This window comes from Arvicola amphibius, chromosome 5 (assembly GCF_903992535.2).
Source record: "Arvicola amphibius chromosome 5, mArvAmp1.2, whole genome shotgun sequence".
Lineage (NCBI taxonomy): Eukaryota > Metazoa > Chordata > Mammalia > Rodentia > Cricetidae > Arvicola > Arvicola amphibius.
Window position 1 is genome coordinate 147809590 of NC_052051.1, and position 19532 is coordinate 147829121.

Consider the following 19532-nt stretch of genomic DNA (forward strand, 5'->3'; position numbering starts at 1 on the left):
TAGTCAAGTGGCCCTTTAGATTTGTGAAGAATATTTTGTGATGTGACAGCGTAGTGTAAATACACATGTACATACAGATGGCTCCTAAAACACACCCTATAGAAATCTCCTTCCCGATCAACAACACAGCAGTTTGTCAGGCGTCCATGTAGAGTACGAGACTAGGAGCTATGGAAGTGGTTCTAGATGCTGCCATTCTGTGTGCCAAATGCTTGGTTCCCCACTCGGGAACTGTCATATCACCTCAGGTCCTGACTGACTTGACCTGAGGTTAACCTAGACTTGATGGTTGCAAGGCTCTCTGCATTATGTAGCATGTCACCAGGTCAATAAACCTTGACGGTCACTCCTGAAAAGAATGGCTCTATTCTCCACTGCGAGGACTAGACCAGGCTGAATGACTTATTGACAGGGCTGGAGAGACAGAATTTTGTACTGTTTGTGGCTTTAAAAATATACAAGGACCTGTGTGAGTGGATGGATATTATTCAAGGTTCTCTTGTTAGTTGCTTTTGTGTGGCTGTAACAAGAGGCCTGACAGAAGCAACTTGAATAAGGAAAGATTCATCTTGGCTCACAGTTTTAAGAGAGCTTGGTCATCATAACAGGGGTGGCATGGCAGAGAAGTTGAGACCACAGCCGCAGGAATGTGTGGTGGAGGCTGTTTATATCATGGTGAGCTGCAGAGCAAGAAAGACAGTGGCTTGATTAGGGCAGGGGATGGAGGCGGGTATGACCATCACTACCCTAAGCCTAGACCTAACCCTAACCCCTAACTAGTTCACTAGTATCACACTTTCAAGGTAGGCCTAATCTCCTAAAGGATCCATGGCTTAGCATCACTAGGGCCCCAAATCATTTAGAACATGAGTAGATATTTTGGATTCATACCACTAACACTGCTTAACTAAGTGACTCGTTGGCCTCTTCCACTGAACATAGACTACCAGAGTGGTGTAAATCATGCTGTGAAGTCTTGCTGTGCTTCCCTGAATTTGGCCAGTATTATTTCATTAATTATAGCATGCTGCCCCATCCTTTTGTTTTGTATCTTTTAAAAGGATGGTGTGGAACCTTCATAGTTAGAATGAAGCTTTGTGCTGAGCTGTCTCCCCAGCGGGGTATTCATGTCACCGTCACGTTCTCTTAAGACGGAGAGGGTGCTGTTGTAAATTAACCCCATGAAATATTTATTATTTATAATATTGAATCATCTTGTGTCTTTAAAGTGGAGCATAGTATGTGGATGTTTCTGGAAAATAATTTCCCGACAAACCGTTCATAGATGTTGACATGGGCTTAGAGGGTTGGATGCTTTGCTTTGTGTCTAAGTCTCTTTCCTTCTCATCTTTCAGTACACAAGGGTCTGGATCCCTGACCCAGATGAAGTGTGGCGTTCGGCTGAGCTAACCAAGGACTACAAGGAGGGGGATAAGAGCCTGCAGCTCAGACTGGAAGATGACACAGTAAGTGCTGGTCCTTAGGGTGAGGACCCAAAATGTTATGACCTTAAATGTGTCTGTCCATTGGAGCTTCTGAACTCCAAATTCTTCTTTTGCTACTGTTGATAGCAGTGCCTGTGAAAAGTGCCAAACCATAAGTCTGCTTCATGAATGTTACGTAAGAAATAAGTGCCCACTCAGGTTAGTACCTAGGAAGTCCAATGGTAGCTGAGACAAGCATCTTTATGTTGGAGTGAAGGGAACAGGCCTGCTGTGTTGCGGCATCATCAGGAACAGAAGAGGTGGTGGGCTCAGGGTACCTTGGGCCAGCAATGGGCTAATGTTCATGTAGGAACTAAGTGTGTCCAATGCCCGAGACTCCAGTGTTGTATGTGGATAAGGGAAGGAAGGTAAGCCAGTGAACCTGGAACCCAGGTGGCTTAAGGCTGAGGGGGCCATTTTATACAGGGTCTATACAGGGAGGCTGGTTTTAAACACAGTGGTAGGATGACGTGAAGAATTAATTTGAGACAGATAGATGTGCTGTGGGGCATTCATAGAGTGGGCAGAAGGTTTGTGCTGAACTCCAGGGCCTGGAATGTCTGTATTGTGTCAGTTGGCTGTGAATTATTAACTGCCTTGCTGTTGTTCATTCTTCAAAGCATTTTGTTCTGTTTCCCACTCCAAATGGTTGGTTGAGCAACCTGTTGATTGAACATTCTCTAACCACCAACCCGTTCTCTATGAATTCGAGTGTGTCCCTTTGAGCATGACATGGGGGGCAGGTGGATTTGAGTTGGTGTCAGCATGTCCTTCACCCTCTAGCTGACAGGCTTTGTTAGTCATCTCTTGGTTTGGAAGGAAGAAGCAAAACTATCAGCAGATGGAATCCTGTTTGCCATGTTGAGTAACTTCCCACCCCACATGTGAAATAAAATGAAATTAGTCCACCCACTTGAATGGAGTGCCTTCCACTCCAACAGATTTCATTTCAGCTGGTCCTTTCACGTGGGTGGGTGTTTTACAAAGCTGTACGGAGGCAGTGAGGGATTATCTATCATGTTGCTAAAACAGCAGACGCTTGTGTCCCTGGCTGCACACAGCTTTGGCCCTGCATGATAAATCCCGGCAGCTGCCCATGGCCCAGGTTTTCCTCTCTGACTGTGAGACCAGTCACTGTGGAACGGGAAGAAAGCCTGGGACTGGAGATCAGCATCAGCTCTGAGCATATGAGTCTTCCTCTGTTGCCTATGGGTTATTGCTGGCATGAAGCTGGTCCTGAAAGTGACTGGCAGTGTACACTGGCGGTAGGGACCCAAGCACCGCATGGTTGGAGGCTGAGTGCTTAAAGAGCAATTCCCCTGAAGCTGAAGCCATCCTGTGCTGCCACACTGACCTCCCAGCCCCCAAAATAAAATGGTTTTAGTGCAGAAGCAAAGGGCAAAGAGGGTAGGCCAGATTTTCTGCTAGAAAAGCTGCATTCCAACCCCAGGATCATGGCAGTACCGTGTACTTTATTGCCGATGGCCTCCTCTGATAAGGTACTCAGGCTTCTCACCATTCATCTAAGATGCTCCTCCCACTTTTGCTCAGTTATTTCTTCTAGTAAGCTGTAGAAAATAAATGTAACCATGTGGTCCGATTTTAAGTGGGCAATTCAGTGGCATTTGCGCTACCCGAACGGTCACCATACTCTTTTTCCATATGGCCAAACTGGGACCATCCCCACTGCACACCTTTCCTGTGCACCGTCTGTCTTTGACTGTGGCTGCACGAGGTACTTCTTACAAGTACCCTCATGTGGTATGGGTGCTTTTTCCTCTGGCTTAGGTAATTTAGCATAATGTAAGTTGTTCTGTTTGGCAGCCAGAGAGAAGATGGTGACTTCTCTGAAGAAAGGGATAATGTGGGCTGGAGAGATGGCTCAGCGATGAAGAGCATTGCATGCTCTTCCAAAGGACCCGAGTTCGATTCCCAGCAACCACATGGTGGCTCACAGCCATCTGTAATGAGGTCTGGTGTCCTCTTCTAGCCTGCAGGCATATATGCAAACAGAATATTGTATCCATAATAAATAAATAAATATTTTTTTTAAAAGAAGAAAGGGATAATGTCATCTGTCTTTTCTCCTCTCTAGAGTCAAGATGGTTATAACATGCTTGTGTGCTAATACTCTGCTTTTAGATGGTGCTGGGCATTTCGAGGATACTAACCTTGGGTTGATGAGTGAGGCCTCTCTATACTTTCCCCAGAGCAGAGCTCAGTGCAGGTCAAGGGCTCTCTCCAGTTCCCCTCCTCCCTTGCAAACTGCTTCACTCCTGCCCTCTACTGGCTGGAAACTTCCTGCTTCTGTAGTTTCATTGGGCTGTGTTCCAACTAAGTTTGTATGAAGAGCCTAGCGGCCTTCCTGTGTGCCTGTTTGTGAGTGGAAGGCTGCAGTGGAAACAGGAGACTGGCAGAGAGTGACATGCTCTCTCTGCACCATGATTTGTCTAAGCTGAACCAAGTGGGCTGGGGTGAAAAGATATTATATTGTTATCCAGATGTGGCAAAAGAATGTGATCCCATTATTCAGATGTTCAGCTTTAAATCTACCTAGCACTTTTATTATTTTGAATATTTAAGTAACTATCCAAAGAGGAAAATTGTTTGCAGGCCTGTCCAACCCCCACCCCACTGCCAGTGCAAGGAGCAGCGTCTTTGCTTTAAACATGTGGCCTCGCCGGGCGGTGGTGGCGCACGCCTTTAATCCCAGCACTCGGGAGGCAGAGGCAGGCGGATCTCTGTGAGTTCAAGGCCAGCCTGGTCTACAAGAGCTAGTTCCAGGACAGGCTCCTGCAAAGCTACAGAGAAACCCTGTCTCGAAAAAACAAAAAACAAAAAACAAAAAACAAAAAAAAACATGTGGCCTCATCACTTCAGGAACACACTGAAGAACAGTTGGTTCCCTATGGCAAATCATTCTTCATATGTCATGTTATGGGGGTTGCTAATACTTGGTGAAACCCCTTGAAGCCAGAATTAGCTGTGAATGTTAGTAGCAGTGTCAAATTCAAGTTCCTGTTGTCAATGGCAAAGAGAAATCTATTCTTAAGTATCCCTTCCCTGCTCCCCAGGCACCTGCAAGCTGAGGAATGCATGTCTAGAGCGCTGAGTTTGCAATTCTGACCTCTCTCGAGCTGTGTAAGGCATTTCACTCCTTATCAATTTTCTGTAACCAATACCACTAGCTTATCTGTGGGTACATTCTTCCAAAATTTCATATGTGATTGTCTCTTCCTGGCTGGCAAGGTCTTCTGAGAGAAGAATCGTCTTGGAAATGATTGAAAGCCCATGTTTCTGCCCTGGGATGTCAGGACAGTGGGCTGAATTTAAAGCTTTTCAGTTTGAAAATCGAAGGGTGGGATGAGATGAGCACTCCGGGGGAGAGATCTGGCACAGTCACATGATCCCACTAACTCAGCAGATGACCAAGGCCAGTATACTGTGAGCTATACTATGTCGAAGGCCTTCCATGCCACCGTTAGGAAGTGGTGTCAACTTTAGGAAGGCTTATTACAAGGGATGCTGGGGACATGCCCTTGAAGAAGCATTGGCATCCTGACCCCCTTCTCCTTCGTCTCTCCATCCTGGCTGCATTGGGCTGAGCAATTCCGCCCAAGCATTTGTTCTCCGACATGAGGATCTGCATTGTTGTAGGCCAAAAAGCAGTGGTCATGACTGAAACCTTAATCCTTAATCCAAACAAATCGTTTCTCTTCAGAAACTGAAGATCTTGGGTATTTTTTTTTAAATCTATTTATTTATTATGTATACAGTATTCTCAGTATTCTGTGTGCATGTATGCCTGGAGGCCAGAAGAGGGCACCAGATCTCATTACAGATGGCTGTGAGCCACCATGTGGTTGCTGGGAACTGAACTCAGGACCTTTGGAAGGGCAGGCAGTGCTCTTAACCACTGAGCCATCTCTCCAGCCCAAGATCTTGGGTATTTTATTCAGAAAACTTACAATTGCCAACTCCAGAAGTTGAAGGCTAACTCCAGAGCTGAAAGTTAGCCTTCAGCAGTCTTCATTTCCTTGTTCCTGACCTCTGGATTTGCTGTCTGTAACATCTCCATGCTAATTGTCAAGCAGTTTATTGGGTAGAGAATGCTTGCAACAGAGATTTCAAAGACAGAAAGGGATATTGATATATGCAGGGGACAGGCAGGAAATCCGACAGGCCAGGCATTAGCACACTTGCCTTTAATCCTAGCACTGGGAAACAGGTGAATCTCTGTGCATTCAAGGCCAGTGTGGTCTATATAGTGAGTCCCAGGACAGATAGGGCCGTTTAAAAACCCTGTCTCAAAAGAGAAAAAAAAAAAAAAGATCCACCAGAACATGGCACACTCATAAGCAGAACATGACACACACACTAGCAGAGATAATGATATCTTAGAGACACCATCCATACAGACTTGTGTAGAATGAAATAATTCATCTTTAACACATTTTTAAAATGTGCCCTGGCGTGCCATGACAGCTGTCTGGTCATCCAAACAGATCCATGCTACTTTTCAACTCCACTGTTTTCACTTTTCTGGATCTGGGTCTTGGCTAACTGGGGAGATTATCTTGTTAGGCCTTTAAAAGAGAGCACATTAAGAAAGGATTCCAAATGCATGTCGCCTGCTGTTCTACAGGGAGATGGCAGCGGCCTCACTGGGGGTGGTACACGGCTCTCATTCTCCCCATGAGAGCCTTAACAGTGTCTTCAGGTCCCGCTTACATGATGGGACTATCAGTGCTACTTGCGTTCTCTGAGACGGAGGTCTTGTGTAGCAAAGGCTGACTTTGAACTTGCAATCACGCTGTCTCTGTCTTCTGAAGGGTGTTGAGACACTGCTCTCAAACTGGCTAACTCAAACTGAAGCCTTTTGTGGCTGGTCAGTAGCTTTCACATGTCATCTGTTGCTTATTTTGTATTCGTGTCTGGTACCCACTTTTCAGTTGGTGTGGCCTCTTCTCGACTTTTGTCATACGATGTAGAAACAAACATGCCCACGACTCAGTTTGCAAATAGTGAGCCTGGTGGCGGTTTCAACGTTATTTGCAGTGGAACTTTTGTGTATCTTCCTACATGCTTCTGCTTTTTGTGTCCTTCTAAAGGTCTCATTCCTGAAACTTAAAACATTTGCTCATTTTCCTTCTCTTTGGCTTTATTTTTCTCTTGGTTCCAGGTAAAATTTGTGTTAGTTTAAGAGAAGAACTATGTCTTGCTTTTCCCATAAACATCTATCTGGTTTATTTGCCTAACTTTTTAATTGTCTTAGTTAGGCTTTCTATGGCTGTGAAGGGACACCATGCCCACAACTACTCTTATAAAGGAAAAATATTTAATGGGGGTGGCTTTCATTTTCAGATATTTAGTGCATTATCATCATGGTGTGACATGGTGGCATGCAGGCAGGCATAGGCCTAGAGAAGTAATCAAGCATCTTACATCTTGACTTGCAGGCAATAGGAAGTGGTCTGTCTCAGTGGATGTGGTTTGAGCATATATGAGATCTCAAAGCCCACCCCCACAGTGATACCTCCAACAAGGCCACACCTACTGCAACAAAGCTACACCTCCTAAGAGTGCCATTCCCTTTGGGGGGCCATTTTCTTTCAAACTACCACATTCTACTCCCTGACCCTAGAGGCTTATCGCCATATCATAATGCAAAACTGCATTCAGTCCAAGTTCAAAAGTCCCCATGGCCTATCAGAGTCTCAAACATACTTAAAAATCTAAAGTTCAAAGTCTCTTCTGGGATTCATGCAATCTCTTAACTGTAATCCCTAAAAAATCAAAATCAAAAAGCAAATCACATATTTCCAAACTATAATGGTACAGGATACACATTACCATTCCAAAACATTGGGAAGGGAGCATAGTGAAGAAATACTGGACCAAAGCATGACCAAAAACCAGCTGAGCAAATTCCAAATTCTGCATCTCCATGTCTGATGTCAAAGCACTCTTCAGATCTCCAATTTCTTTCAGCTATGTTGACTTCAACACCCTTATTTCTCTTGGGCTGGTTTTACTTCCTGATTTTAGCAGCTCTTCTGGGCAGGGATCCCATGACTCTGACATCTCTAATATCTTAGGGTCTCAAATGCAATCCTGGCTTCTCCTTCACAGCTTCACACAATTGCCTCATTAGGCCTCCATTCAGGGACACCCTGATACTTGCCTGGTCTCAGTGGCTTTCCTTAGTCACAGAGGGAGATTCCAAAACTCCTTTCTTCTATCCTTGACTCTAAAGCCAGAATCACATGGCTGAAACTGCTACATTCTGCTGCTCTCTGGGGCTAGAACATGTCTTCCTTGTTCAATTATCATCTTCATCGGCTTTTTGTTTTCTGTGGTTTCCTTCACTACCTAAGCTTGGCTGTCCTGAAACTGGATCTGTAGAACAGGATGGCCTTGAACTCAGAGATCTTTCAATTAGATCTTTACCAGTTTTCTGATTTTGATTGATTTTGATTTCACTGACTAAACTTGGCTGTTCTGGAACTTGCTTGTATACCAGGCTTGTGTTTAATATAAGCTCTTGCTATATTTATTTATTGCTAATTTTCTTCCAGTAGCCAAAATACTTTAGTTGATGGCTTTTCAGCATAGCTTACACTTGGTCACAAAGATCCCCCTGAAAGTGTAACTTGGATATATTTTCTTGAAAATTGATGAGCTTTTATAGCTCATATGATGATACACACCAATAATCCAAACACCTAGAAGGTTGAAGCAGGAGGATGATCAGAAGTTTTAGGACATCCTCATGTACATAGTGAGTTTGAAGCCACTAGGCTTCATGAAACAATGTCTTAATAAAAAAAAAGTTAAGAAAGAAGAGGAAAGACTCCAAAGCATGTGTACACACTGAACACATTCAAACAAACATGAATTTTAAATGAAAGTTTGGTAAATCAGAATATATGTTCATAGATGTGCATGTGTCTAAATTGATTTTATTTCACATTCCTTAATTATGCATTGCCTTTTAAAAATATTTTTAGATTATATTATAATTACATCATTTTCTCCTTTCCCTTCCTTCCTCCAAATCCTCCCATGTAATCCTCTTTGCTCTCTTTGAAATTCATGGCCTCTTTTTTTCATTAATTATTATTGAATGCACATGTGTATATACATGTATATTCCTAAATAAAGTCTGCTTAGTCCATATAATGTTACTCTGTGCATATTTTCAGGCTATTTGGTACTGGGTGACCCATTTGTGTGCCCTTACCCAGGGAAGACTCTTCACCCCCTCAGCATTCCTCAGTTGCTTTAGTTCTTTATCCAGGGTTGATGTCTGGTTGATGTATTCCTTTCCCATCCACTTTGGCATGTCCAGAGGGGGTCATTCTTGTGAAGCTCATGTTTTGAAAGCATGTTGGAGAGACTTTGTAGATGCAGCTCTGACATTAGTTTAATAATTCTTGATATGATCCACAAGCCACGTATGTATATCAAAGTTAGTTGAATGTCCTTGAAATTTTCCAGTTTATAGGCTGTGCTTCAGAGTTCCCCAAACAAAATCATGCTGAGAAAATATTTTTTTCAAAGTTTTCCCAGCTAGTTCTGAAGAACCGTATATGAAATGTAACAATTTGTTTTCTTTGGGCATTTTTTTTATCTTAATGTTTTTTTTTGTTGTTGTTAATTTGAGTGTTTATTTTGTTTTTGTTTGTTTTTTTTTAGAGAATTAGAGAGTGTGAGCACACATGTTGAAGTTGGATAGGTGGGGAGGTGAGCAGGTTCTGGGGGGAGTTAGAAGGGCAAAAACATGACCAAAATATATGGAAGAAATTTAATTAAAAGAAAACAGACAGAACTAGTAAAGAAGCAGCTGCAGTAAATGAGGCCGGCCTAGGAGGTCTGCTAGCTGGGAAGGGCCCTCCCCTGTTAAACGGAATGGACAGTCCAGTGTCATCTTCACTAAGCAGCTGACTACCCTTAAATCTGGTCGTGCGTCCTCAGTTCCTGTGTCAGTCTTTTGTATTTGATGTGCTGGGTTATGTAACCAAAGTTCCATGTGGCCTGGTGTCTTATGGGAATCATAGGTATTATGTACATCTTGTCTCCTTTAGAATATTACTTATCTTTCTATCTTATCATTTTGCTAGGATAGTGATCCTAGACATAGAGGTGGGACACCAAATATAAGCTAAATGCTTCATAACTTTGTTCCTTTGTTTCTACTGCTTGCTTATCATTAGATTCTGGAATACCCAATCGATGTCCAGAAAAACCAGGTGCCGTTCTTACGGAATCCAGATATCTTAGTTGGGGAAAATGACCTGACTGCCCTCAGTCATCTCCATGAGCCTGCCGTTCTGCATAACTTAAAGGTCCGTTTCCTGGAGTCCAACCACATCTACACTTATTGTGGTAAGTGGGTGTGTCATCTTTAGCCAGCACTTAGAAAGCTCAAACATTAAGAACCATGACGGCTGTCATGCATGTGACCATTTCATATGAGACCCCCGGAGGTTTATGGTTAGTGGGCCAGTGTTAGTAACAGCTCCTCCAGAGCAGTGGCCACAGCTGCTGGGGAAGTTGGTTTAGTTCTTGCTTGTGGTTGGTAGAAAAGCAAATCCACTGTGGTACTCTGACTCTGAAACATGCCCTCCTCACTGAAGCATGTATACCACAGGAATTTTGTTGGCCCCAGCCAGATTTTGATTCTCAGGTGTTTAAGTTAAACATCCTTTTCTCTCTGGTCCTGCAATGCTTGTGTCTACTTTATGGACTCAGCTGTTGAGTACTTGCGAGCGCTAGTGTGTCTGTGGCATTCCTGTGGGACAGCCTGAGACCTGGACTGTGTCCTGTTCATTCATTCCACCACATGGGCCTACCATGGCAGCTCAGGGATAATTTCTTTCTGTAGTTGATTGGCTACACTCCCCCACCCCCGCCTCCGGGTCATCTTCTGTAGTCCATGAGAATGGTGTTTCAGGCAGATGTCCTGTCTGTTCACAGGTATCGTGCTTGTGGCCATCAATCCATATGAGCAGCTGCCAATCTATGGACAAGATGTCATCTATGCCTACAGTGGCCAAAATATGGGTGACATGGACCCCCACATCTTTGCTGTGGCAGAAGAAGCCTACAAGCAGATGGCCAGGTAAGAGGCACCTCATCTCAGCAGTTCCCCGAGAGAGGCATGTCTACTTTGCTTGACTGTTTTTACTCAAAGGGTGGAGAGACTGGGACTTGAAAACCCCTCTTGGAAACAAAGCTGCCCAGGATTCTGGTCCCTCCAGTCTCTGTCTTGTCTGTGTGTACCTGGAGAACAGGGCTTGCTTAGATTTATTTCGGGTTTGAGCAATAATCCCCTGCTTTTATATCTCCCTGACTGCTTCATGGTGCTCTTTCCTCCCTTGCTGCTATAATAGAACCATTTCATGGCATCATTATTCATTTGGTGAAGCCCAATCCACCTCATCTCACCAAAGACTCTTGAAGAAGCAAGGACTCCTTGACAGCTTCTCGAGGTAGCAAGTGTTGCGGGTGGAAATGAGAACTGCGTGTGAGCAGCTGGATTTGGTGCTTTTCAGGTTTTAGCCTGAAAGTAGAATTCTGTTTGGGTGCCTGAGCAGCTGAGCAGCTCGCTCTCTCTCTCTCTCTCTCTCTCTCTCTCTCTCTCTCTCTCTCTCTCTCTCTCTCTCTCTCTCTCCCTCCCTCCCTCCCTCTCCCTCCCTCCCTCCTTCCCTCCCTCCCTTCCTCTTCTTCCTCCTCCTCCTCCACCTTCTCCTCTTCCTCCTTCTTCTTCTCCCCCTCCCCGCCTCCCTTGCTCTAAGTAATAGGTCTGGATCTCTGTGTCATCATAGAGGGGACTTACTGGTGCTCTAAAAACTATGCAGACTCAAGGAGAAAATATATTTTAATCAGTGTCTGCAGGAAATGCATTTCCCAGTTAGTTATATGGTTCTGGATTCTTGTGGATTGACTATTTCCTGCCACAATTGGAGTGTCTTCATTGAGGGCCACATCATCACAATGTCCTTTGGGGAGATGAGCTTTTGAGGAGTAGGTGATTTCGTGGGAGGAGACTCCTACTCCAAGGGGTCTATGCTATAATGAATTTCACCGTAGAAATGTAGCTCACTTAAATCTTCCTTGAGGGAGGACTTTTATGGGGTTCCTTACTAACTTAAAGTGTTTCATCATTTGTACAGATCAGCACATAAAAATCTCCTTCACTAGAGATAGCGACTGTACTTACTCATTCTAAATGATAGAGAGCATGTGTTTTCTCCTCTCTGTGACAAACACTGGGCTCATGGTCATGCTACACTTAGGTTAGTGTGCTTGTTTAGGCCATGTTGACGCTCATGGGAAGGAGCAGGCATGCAGGAGTCTAGGGTGCTGGTGCTGTGATCCGGTCTTGCCAAGGGTAGTGAACTTGATGAGTAAGTGGCTCCAATATTAAAGTGGAGACAGAATTTTCTTTTTAAAGAATTTCCTTTGAGATTTTAAAGTTTATGGTCATACCCATTGGGTCCCATGGTAGGAGTTTAATTCAATATTTGCTCATTGACACACAGTAGATGTTTTGCCACGTTAGCTCAGTTGGTGTCAGACTTGGTGACTCTTTCACTGGAGACTGCATTTTCTTTCTTGCTGTGACATGTGACTCTGGATGCTTTGAGAGAGAGGAGACTGTCAACGCCTGAAAGAGGAAGAGGGGACATGAGGAAGAGAGGGTTGGGTCATGGTCCCAATCATGTCTACCAAGTCTAGACTTGGAAATAAATGTGAATTCATGAAAAGGAGAGGTTACAATAGTGAGAAATAACCTTTGTGACTCTGTGGAGGGACCACCAGTTCTGTAGGGATGTTGACTTGTCTCCACTGCTTAGCTCAGTATCTAGGGCTCTTCTCACTTGAGACCCAAATTCCATTTACATGTTTTTTTTGTTTTGTTTTGTTTTGTTTTTACCAGCCTCTGCTCCTTCCTTGCATTGTATCTGTGAATTCTTATGAAGTACAAATTCTTTGGTAGACTCCACATGGCAGCTGAGGTAATACTTGACTCCTCTCCCAGGGACCTCAGTATTAGGGGGAAAACACAGGTAGACCCAAACCTCTTCCCTGTGGAAAGTAGGAATACCTAGAAACTAGAAAAAGAAAAGCAAAACAAACACTGCCAGTGTCATTTGAATTGAGTTTTGAGCCAAGGCTGCAGACACACCAAGGACTCTCGGGTTTCATCTGGTCCTGAAGATGCAGGGAGTGAGAAGGAAGGCAGCTGGGAAGGCAGGTAGACCAGCTTGACGTCACCTCAGAAGAGGAGCATCAGACACATGGTGATGAGATCGCTGTAAGGCTCCTCTTGTTGAAGTGCCGGAATCAGAACCATGCAGGAGTCAGTCAGGATGTGGAGAAACCGGAGTTATTACACTCTGCTCATGGAAGTGTGACTCAGTGTAGCCACTGTGGTGAAAAATTAAAGTTCCTATATGGCCTCATGGTCCAATTCTGGAATATATCCCCAAGATAAATAAAAATATACCCACAAATTTATAAATGTTCCAGCTAAAAACAGTGTAGATGTTTATTGCTCAGTGAAGGACAAGCAAATGAAGACTTTCCACATAATGGCTGTTACATGGCCATGAAAAGGAACAAAGAACTAATGTGCATGATATTCCATGTATGACCTTGAAAACACAACCTCTGCAAGAACAGAGACCCCCAGAACCATATATTTTAAATTCTGTTGAAACAAAATGTCAAGAGTCAGCAAATGAATAAAATGTAGATTATCAGTTTTCTTGCATGTGTTTCTGTGCATGTGCACATGTGTCTACATAATGTGCACACATGTATGCAAAGACCAGAGGTTGACAGTGGGTTTGTTCCTCGGTATTCTCCACCTTATGTTTTGAGATGTCTCTCATTGAACCAGGATTACTGATTGTTGGTCTGTCTGATCCCAGTAATCCTCCTCTCCACCTTCTCTGTGCTGGGATCGCCGGCACATGTTGCCATTTGCAAGTTTTTATGTAGCCCCTGGGAATCCAAGAATTCACATCCTTGTGCTTTACTGACTGAGACATCAGGGTTGCAGTTTGAGGGACAAGGAAAAAATCACCAGAAAGTGATTTGTGAGTGGTGTGTATGTGTGTGCACACACGCCCATGCATGCGTGCATGTGTGTGTATTGAGAAAGTCATTAGGAACAAAGGCACAGTCTGGGCACAGTTCGCAGGCAGGTTTTAGCATCATCGTGGTCCGTAGTGTTGGGAGTTACAGAGGTGAGCCCAGGCTGGACCGTGGAGGTCTCTGGCCACTGGATAAGCAAGGCGTTCAGTTAAAGAGGTGAATAGGTGATTGGATGAATGTGGGGATTACTGAGTTAACCAGAGAGTTGAACATCTTCACAGCAGAGCTTCTCAGAGTCTTTCTGGATGCATTCCCAGTCTCCACCAATGGGCTGCCTTTGGCTGGGCTTACAAATCATATTTGGCACAAAACTGTTTTCAAAGATTCTCTCAGGGGACCAATGTTCTGTGTAGCACTGTTTGTGAAACACTGGCCTGGAGCAATTGTGATGTTTTTGTTGATTGGATAAGAACACGATGCGATGTATGTGCTACTCAAAGAACAGCTTCTCTCTGGTGGGTCCTGATTCATAACGATCTTCTCCTTCGCCACTGCTGTGCCATTACCAAGGATATGAATGCTTTCTCATGAGGAGATTCATTTGTTGTAGAAATAACTTGTTTTGTCGTGAGTTACCTCCCGACCTATGCAGAATGAGTGGACAGCAGAGAATCAAGTGTGAGACTGTGGCTCGGTGTTGTTTCTTATGTCACTCACACTTAACCCCAGGGGACGTGATTGTTGCTCAAGCATGGGTAATAACAATTGACACACTGGTGTATTTTTTTCTCACAAGATTCATTACTCCTGTGACATGGGTCAGACAATGCTCCAGGATCTTTAAATCAGATGGGTTGAAGTTGAATCCAAGTGAAAGTGGGTTTGCCCACAGCCTGTGTTAGCCAAGAAGAATGCCACCTGCTCAGGTGTCCATTGATTGCTCCCATAAGTTTGCTAAACAGAACAGACTTTGATCCCCAAGGCCACAATGAAGGTTTTGAGCTGGATCTTTCCCCTCAGTGGTTCTGAAGTACCACAGGTCCTACAGTAAGTTTAGTTTGGTGCATTGCCCATCCTTGTTGGTGGGAGTGGCCATCTTTCTGAGCTGGCTGGGTATGAGTCGTTTTAAAAGCTGTTGTGTTTTTTTGAGTTGCTTTCCTGAAAATGAATAGGAGCACTGCAAAGCAAGTCTGTTTGCTCAGGTAGCCAAGGTAACTGAGCACCCACACTCCCCATCTGTCTCTTCAATGCTGCCAAGGCATGACTAATAATGAAAGATGGAGTTGCCATTGCCTGGAACTCCAGGGTGGGAAGAGCAGCTGCATGTACCAGTGGCATGACTCCTGACAATGGAGCTCACTCCTGCCCAGCAGGAGCTTCGTCATCCTGGAGTTGGAGCTTAGAAAGGGGAAAGCCTGTGCTCACTGAAAACAGTAGTTCAAGGGGCTTCCTTTGTGATGTTAAATCCGGAATGGAAATCATATACTAGGAGAGACTTCACTAGTAGCCATTATTTTACATGGAGCACTATAGTTTGTTAGAAAAGAGCTCACAGCTGTGACTACGCGGCATAAGAATTCCAGACAGCATGTCCAGCAAGGGACCTCTGAGTGCTGTGTAGCTGTCCCCACCCATCTCTCAGTTCAGGCTTTTGAGAAAAAACACCTTGGTTAGCTTGGGTTCCTACAGTGCAAAGAGAGTGGGAAAACCTTCCAGAGGAACCCAGTAAAATGAGTGTCTATGAGAAAAATGCCCCCAGTAAAAAGCTAAAGCTAGCTCCGTGTGATAACCAGGAAGGAGGGCTTTTCAGGATGGCGGCATCAGTGGAGATGGGAGACCCCTTCATTGTCACTGGCTGTCAAAAGCTGGCAGCTTGGATCCTTCCTGCACAATAAGGGTCTAATGGGAGAGGAAGGAAGGAAAGCTACACACGCTCCATCTCTGGGGTAGAAGTAACAGAACTGGCAAGTTTGTAGTCATTGAGGTAGAGTATGTGTGTGCATCATGAGAATAGACTTGGGGTGTGCCAGTATTTCTTTTAGCTGCAGATTTTGTAGAACTTGAGATGGTTTGAGGAAAAAAAAGAAAGAAACTGGCATAATCACCAGTAAGCCAGATTCACAGCTTGCTTTGAGATCAGCTTGTAAATAGAACAATATGTTGCTTTGCTTTTTTTTTTTTTTTAATCTTTAGTGGATTCTTTGTTGTTCCTGGAAGTCTGGGATATGAAATGCTTCCCAGTGGAGCCTTTGTCTTTTCTCTGTGAGAACGTCTTTGGTGGATCAAGGCAGGGATGTGTTTGGCTTCTCTGTGGATCATCTGTGTGCATGAAGATCCAGGTTTCCCTCCTGTGATCTTGGTACTAAGTGTTGATGGATACTCCTCTGTTCCTGCCCTCCATGGCTTAGGGTCATCCTCTTTTAAGGAGAGCACAGTTCTTGCCTCTGAGACAATCAAGTCCAATGAGAAGTTAGGAGGAGTCATTGACAGCTGTCTATCATAGTCTTTGTGACCTACCCATTAAAGGTGACAGATCCCATCACTGACTATTGTTGCCTGTGAGCTTGGTAAGTGGGCAGCACAGATTGGCTGAATTTCATAGGAACATAGAACGCTGACTTGGTGGACGCTGAGCTTTGCATGGCGGTTTATTTGCCTTTCTGTCATTGCATGTGACGTGCAATGGGTGCACGGACACATGATGCAGGCGGCACTCCACATGGTAGACCCAGGGGCAGCTCTTCTTTGCCGATGTTGTGTATGATTTTAAAACCATGCCCTGAGTGTTGCACTGTGTGCTGATCACCCCTAAAAGGGCATAAATGTTCTGTAACAGTGACATATTTGCAGCACCTCCTTCCTGATGTTAAATCCGGAATGGAAATCATACACTTAGGAGACTTCACTAGTAGTCAGTATTGTATGTGGAGCACTATAGCTGGTTAGAAAAGAGCCCGCAGCCATGACTACATGAGAATGCCAGACAGTGTGTCCAGCAAGGAGGACCTCTGAGCGCTGGTAGTTGTCCCCACTGGTCTCTCAGAGACATCTCTTTTCTCCTCATCTGGGCACCAGGCCTGGTTTTCTGAATGAGCCAAGTTCCTTCCTCCACTGTGTTTCTGGGAAAGAAGACACAATGTATTTACTTTAGGCTGTCATTTTGTATTGATTTTCAGTAAGTTTGTAATGTATAAACTTGTGTACCTTCTTTATGGTGCCCATGCTCAAGGACTGTAGATGTTACAACTCCAGTTAGTCTTAAATGATGGACAGTGATGTCCACATAAAATGCAATTAGACATATCAGGTATCTAGTGTGACATATTCTGATTTGTGTGTCCAACTCATGTAACCATCACCACAATCAAGATAACACCTCCTTTACTCTCAAATTTTCCCTGAGATCAAATCTACCCTATCAGCTCCAAGTAATCATGGGGCCACTTTCTGTCATTGGAAATTCTAAAATTCTAACCACCTTAAGATTTCCTGCCCTTGTTTCCTGCACCTGTGTTCTCTCTCCCCCCTTTCTACCCTCCCCCCTCCCGTGTGTGTGTGTGTGTGTGTGTGTGTGTGTGTGTCTGTGGGCACATGCCGCTGAACTTGCTATAATTCCTTGAGTGTATCCCTCGTACATTCTGAGTTTTGCATCAAATATGACCTTTCTAGCTTGTGCATTCTACATGTGCAAATTTGATGATTCTGCTTTCAGTTCTTTATCAATTAAGTATATGAGCTTGGAATTTCACTCAGTGAGAGCACTCACCTAGCATACACAAGTCCCTGGACTCAATCTCAGAAACCACACATGCACACAAAAATATGTCAGTCTTGATGAGTTCCTAATGGAGGGACCAACTAGTTAGTTGCTGGTTAGTTTGTTTCCAAATGTCATTCATTTAATTTCATAGAACAAGATGTGAGTCAGGAACTTAAATAATCTAAAATCTGCTGAAGCCTGTGTGTTTGCTAGATTGGCCAGCTGTGCTCTGGCTTGTGTCTTGAGCAGGTGCAATTGCACAGTCCCTAGTCAGCGTCCAATGTCCACCTGGTGAGATGCTTGTGCTTCAGCTGCCCTTTTGAGCACAACAAGTGTGTGCGTGTGCATGCATGCACAACGCTCCTATGTGTACACACACACGTGTGTGTGTCTTCTCAGGCTCCTGTAAGGCACGGAAGGGTTCACCTGTGTGCTGGACTGTGCCCCACAGACGTGGGCTCTTGAGTCTATTTCATACTGTTCTCTTTACATAGCCTTTTTCAGGTGTCAGAGTCGAGCTTGTCACCCCTGTGCTTCTCTGAAATGAATAGTGGTGGTGACATGTGAGCAAGATTTCGTTTCTCACAGTGTCAGAAATGGGTTTCGATGAAAACAGCTAATAGAAACTGACGTCTTACAGGATGGGGTGGCGTTTCTATTCTATCACGGCAATGCCTTTCACGCCACAGTAACCACTCTTTTTCTTTCTCAGCGGCATATTTGCACCTTTTTATCCCAGAAGGCAGAGCAGCTGCCAACCGTGTGCGCTGACATGCCTGAGTGCGGGAGCAAAGGAAGATGTATGAAGCAAGGTGGCCAAATCCAAAGTCCCAAGGAGAGGAGTAATAGCTGGTTTCTCAGAACAGGGCCGTGTGTGTGTGTGTGTGTGTGTGTGTGTGTGTGTGTGTGTGTGTGTGTTGCGAGGGGTCCAGTGTGGTGGGGTGATGACCACGCTCTGCAGCTTCTCCTCACTGTGGTCACTGACGCAGCTTTGTCAGTAGAATAGAGGTTCAGTATCTAGCTCATGAGACTTCTGATTAAACAGGCTGGTAACTACAAGTGTTTAGTGCGGCTTCTAGCCCAGGGTGTTCATTGAGTGCGGGGCATGGTGGTGGCAGTGAAGACACTGGTATGTGATATTTGTTAATGATAGCACAGCGTCCTCAGGGAGGTGGTACTGGGAGGAGAATTCAAAACTGGATTGGCATTCCATGACTTTTCCTGGAGGAGATGTGTTCACCCCCAGATAAAACACCAATAGCAGACGGAAGAAATGATTCTGCCTAAGCCTAGCTTAGTGAAACAGCGGGTTTATTGGGGCACCTGTAGGCATATCTGTGAGAGGTTGCTTACAGGAACATGGATGACTCAAAGGCAGCTGCAGCTCCAAAAGCTCACCCCAGCGTGAGTGACAGTTCACAAAAAGTTATGTCCCTGGAGCTGCCTGAAAGCTCACAGTTCTAAGAGTGTTCTCTCCTTAGCGATTATTACTGTTTATAGAGCCCAGGGATGGGCCCTTGAGAAACTTGTAAATTTCAAGAACTTCATGAGACTTGTGAGTTTACTTAGTTCCTGGGTTGTAAGCAGTTTCTTTCCAGGATGAAATGTTCCAATTCAGAGTAAATTGCTATACTTCTTAGGACCCCTTGGTTGGTAACCCCAAAGCTAATGTTACCTTGAGTCTGGTGAATGAAGAGCCACCTATGGTTCGCCAGTTCTGTGTGTCCTGTGAAGTTCTTGCAGACTTTCTCATAAGCTCCTGTTCGGAAACCACAAATAACTTCTACAATTCCAGGGATTTTGTTTGTTTAGACAGTCTATTATTTTGTAACCAAGGCTGTCCTCTATGTCACCGAGGCCATCTTTAAACTTGCTACAGGCCTCCTAGGTGCTGATATTACAGGTATACCTGTATATGCCACTAGATCTGGCTCTGCCATTCTGTTGAGGGGAGCACGGTACTATGCTTAAATGTGCTTATTGTCATACATGAAAGAACAGCATTCAGTTTTATGATCTGAGAAACTGAACTTGAGTGCCCAGGCATCCCTGTGGCAGTGTCTTGGGGGGCCATACCACCCACCCGGTCATCACCAATAGGTGAGCGGGTCTGAAAGGTTGGGCAGCCATCTCTGGAACCCCATGATTGTGATTAGCAAGTATCTTGAGAGAGCCATCAC

The 19532-nt window shown here is 44.5% G+C and overlaps 1 protein-coding gene across 1 annotated transcript in view; it reads left to right on the forward strand.

Moving 5' to 3' along the window:
• The window catches only part of Myo5b (myosin VB), a 182930-nt gene that overhangs the window by 10382 nt on the left and 153016 nt on the right, over nt 1–19532 (forward strand). Inside the window, exons 2-4 of the mRNA XM_038329582.1 lie at nt 1356–1466; nt 9701–9872; nt 10464–10608. Coding sequence (XP_038185510.1) covers nt 1356–1466; nt 9701–9872; nt 10464–10608 — 428 coding nt within the window. The remainder of the gene's footprint in view (nt 1–1355; nt 1467–9700; nt 9873–10463; nt 10609–19532) is intronic.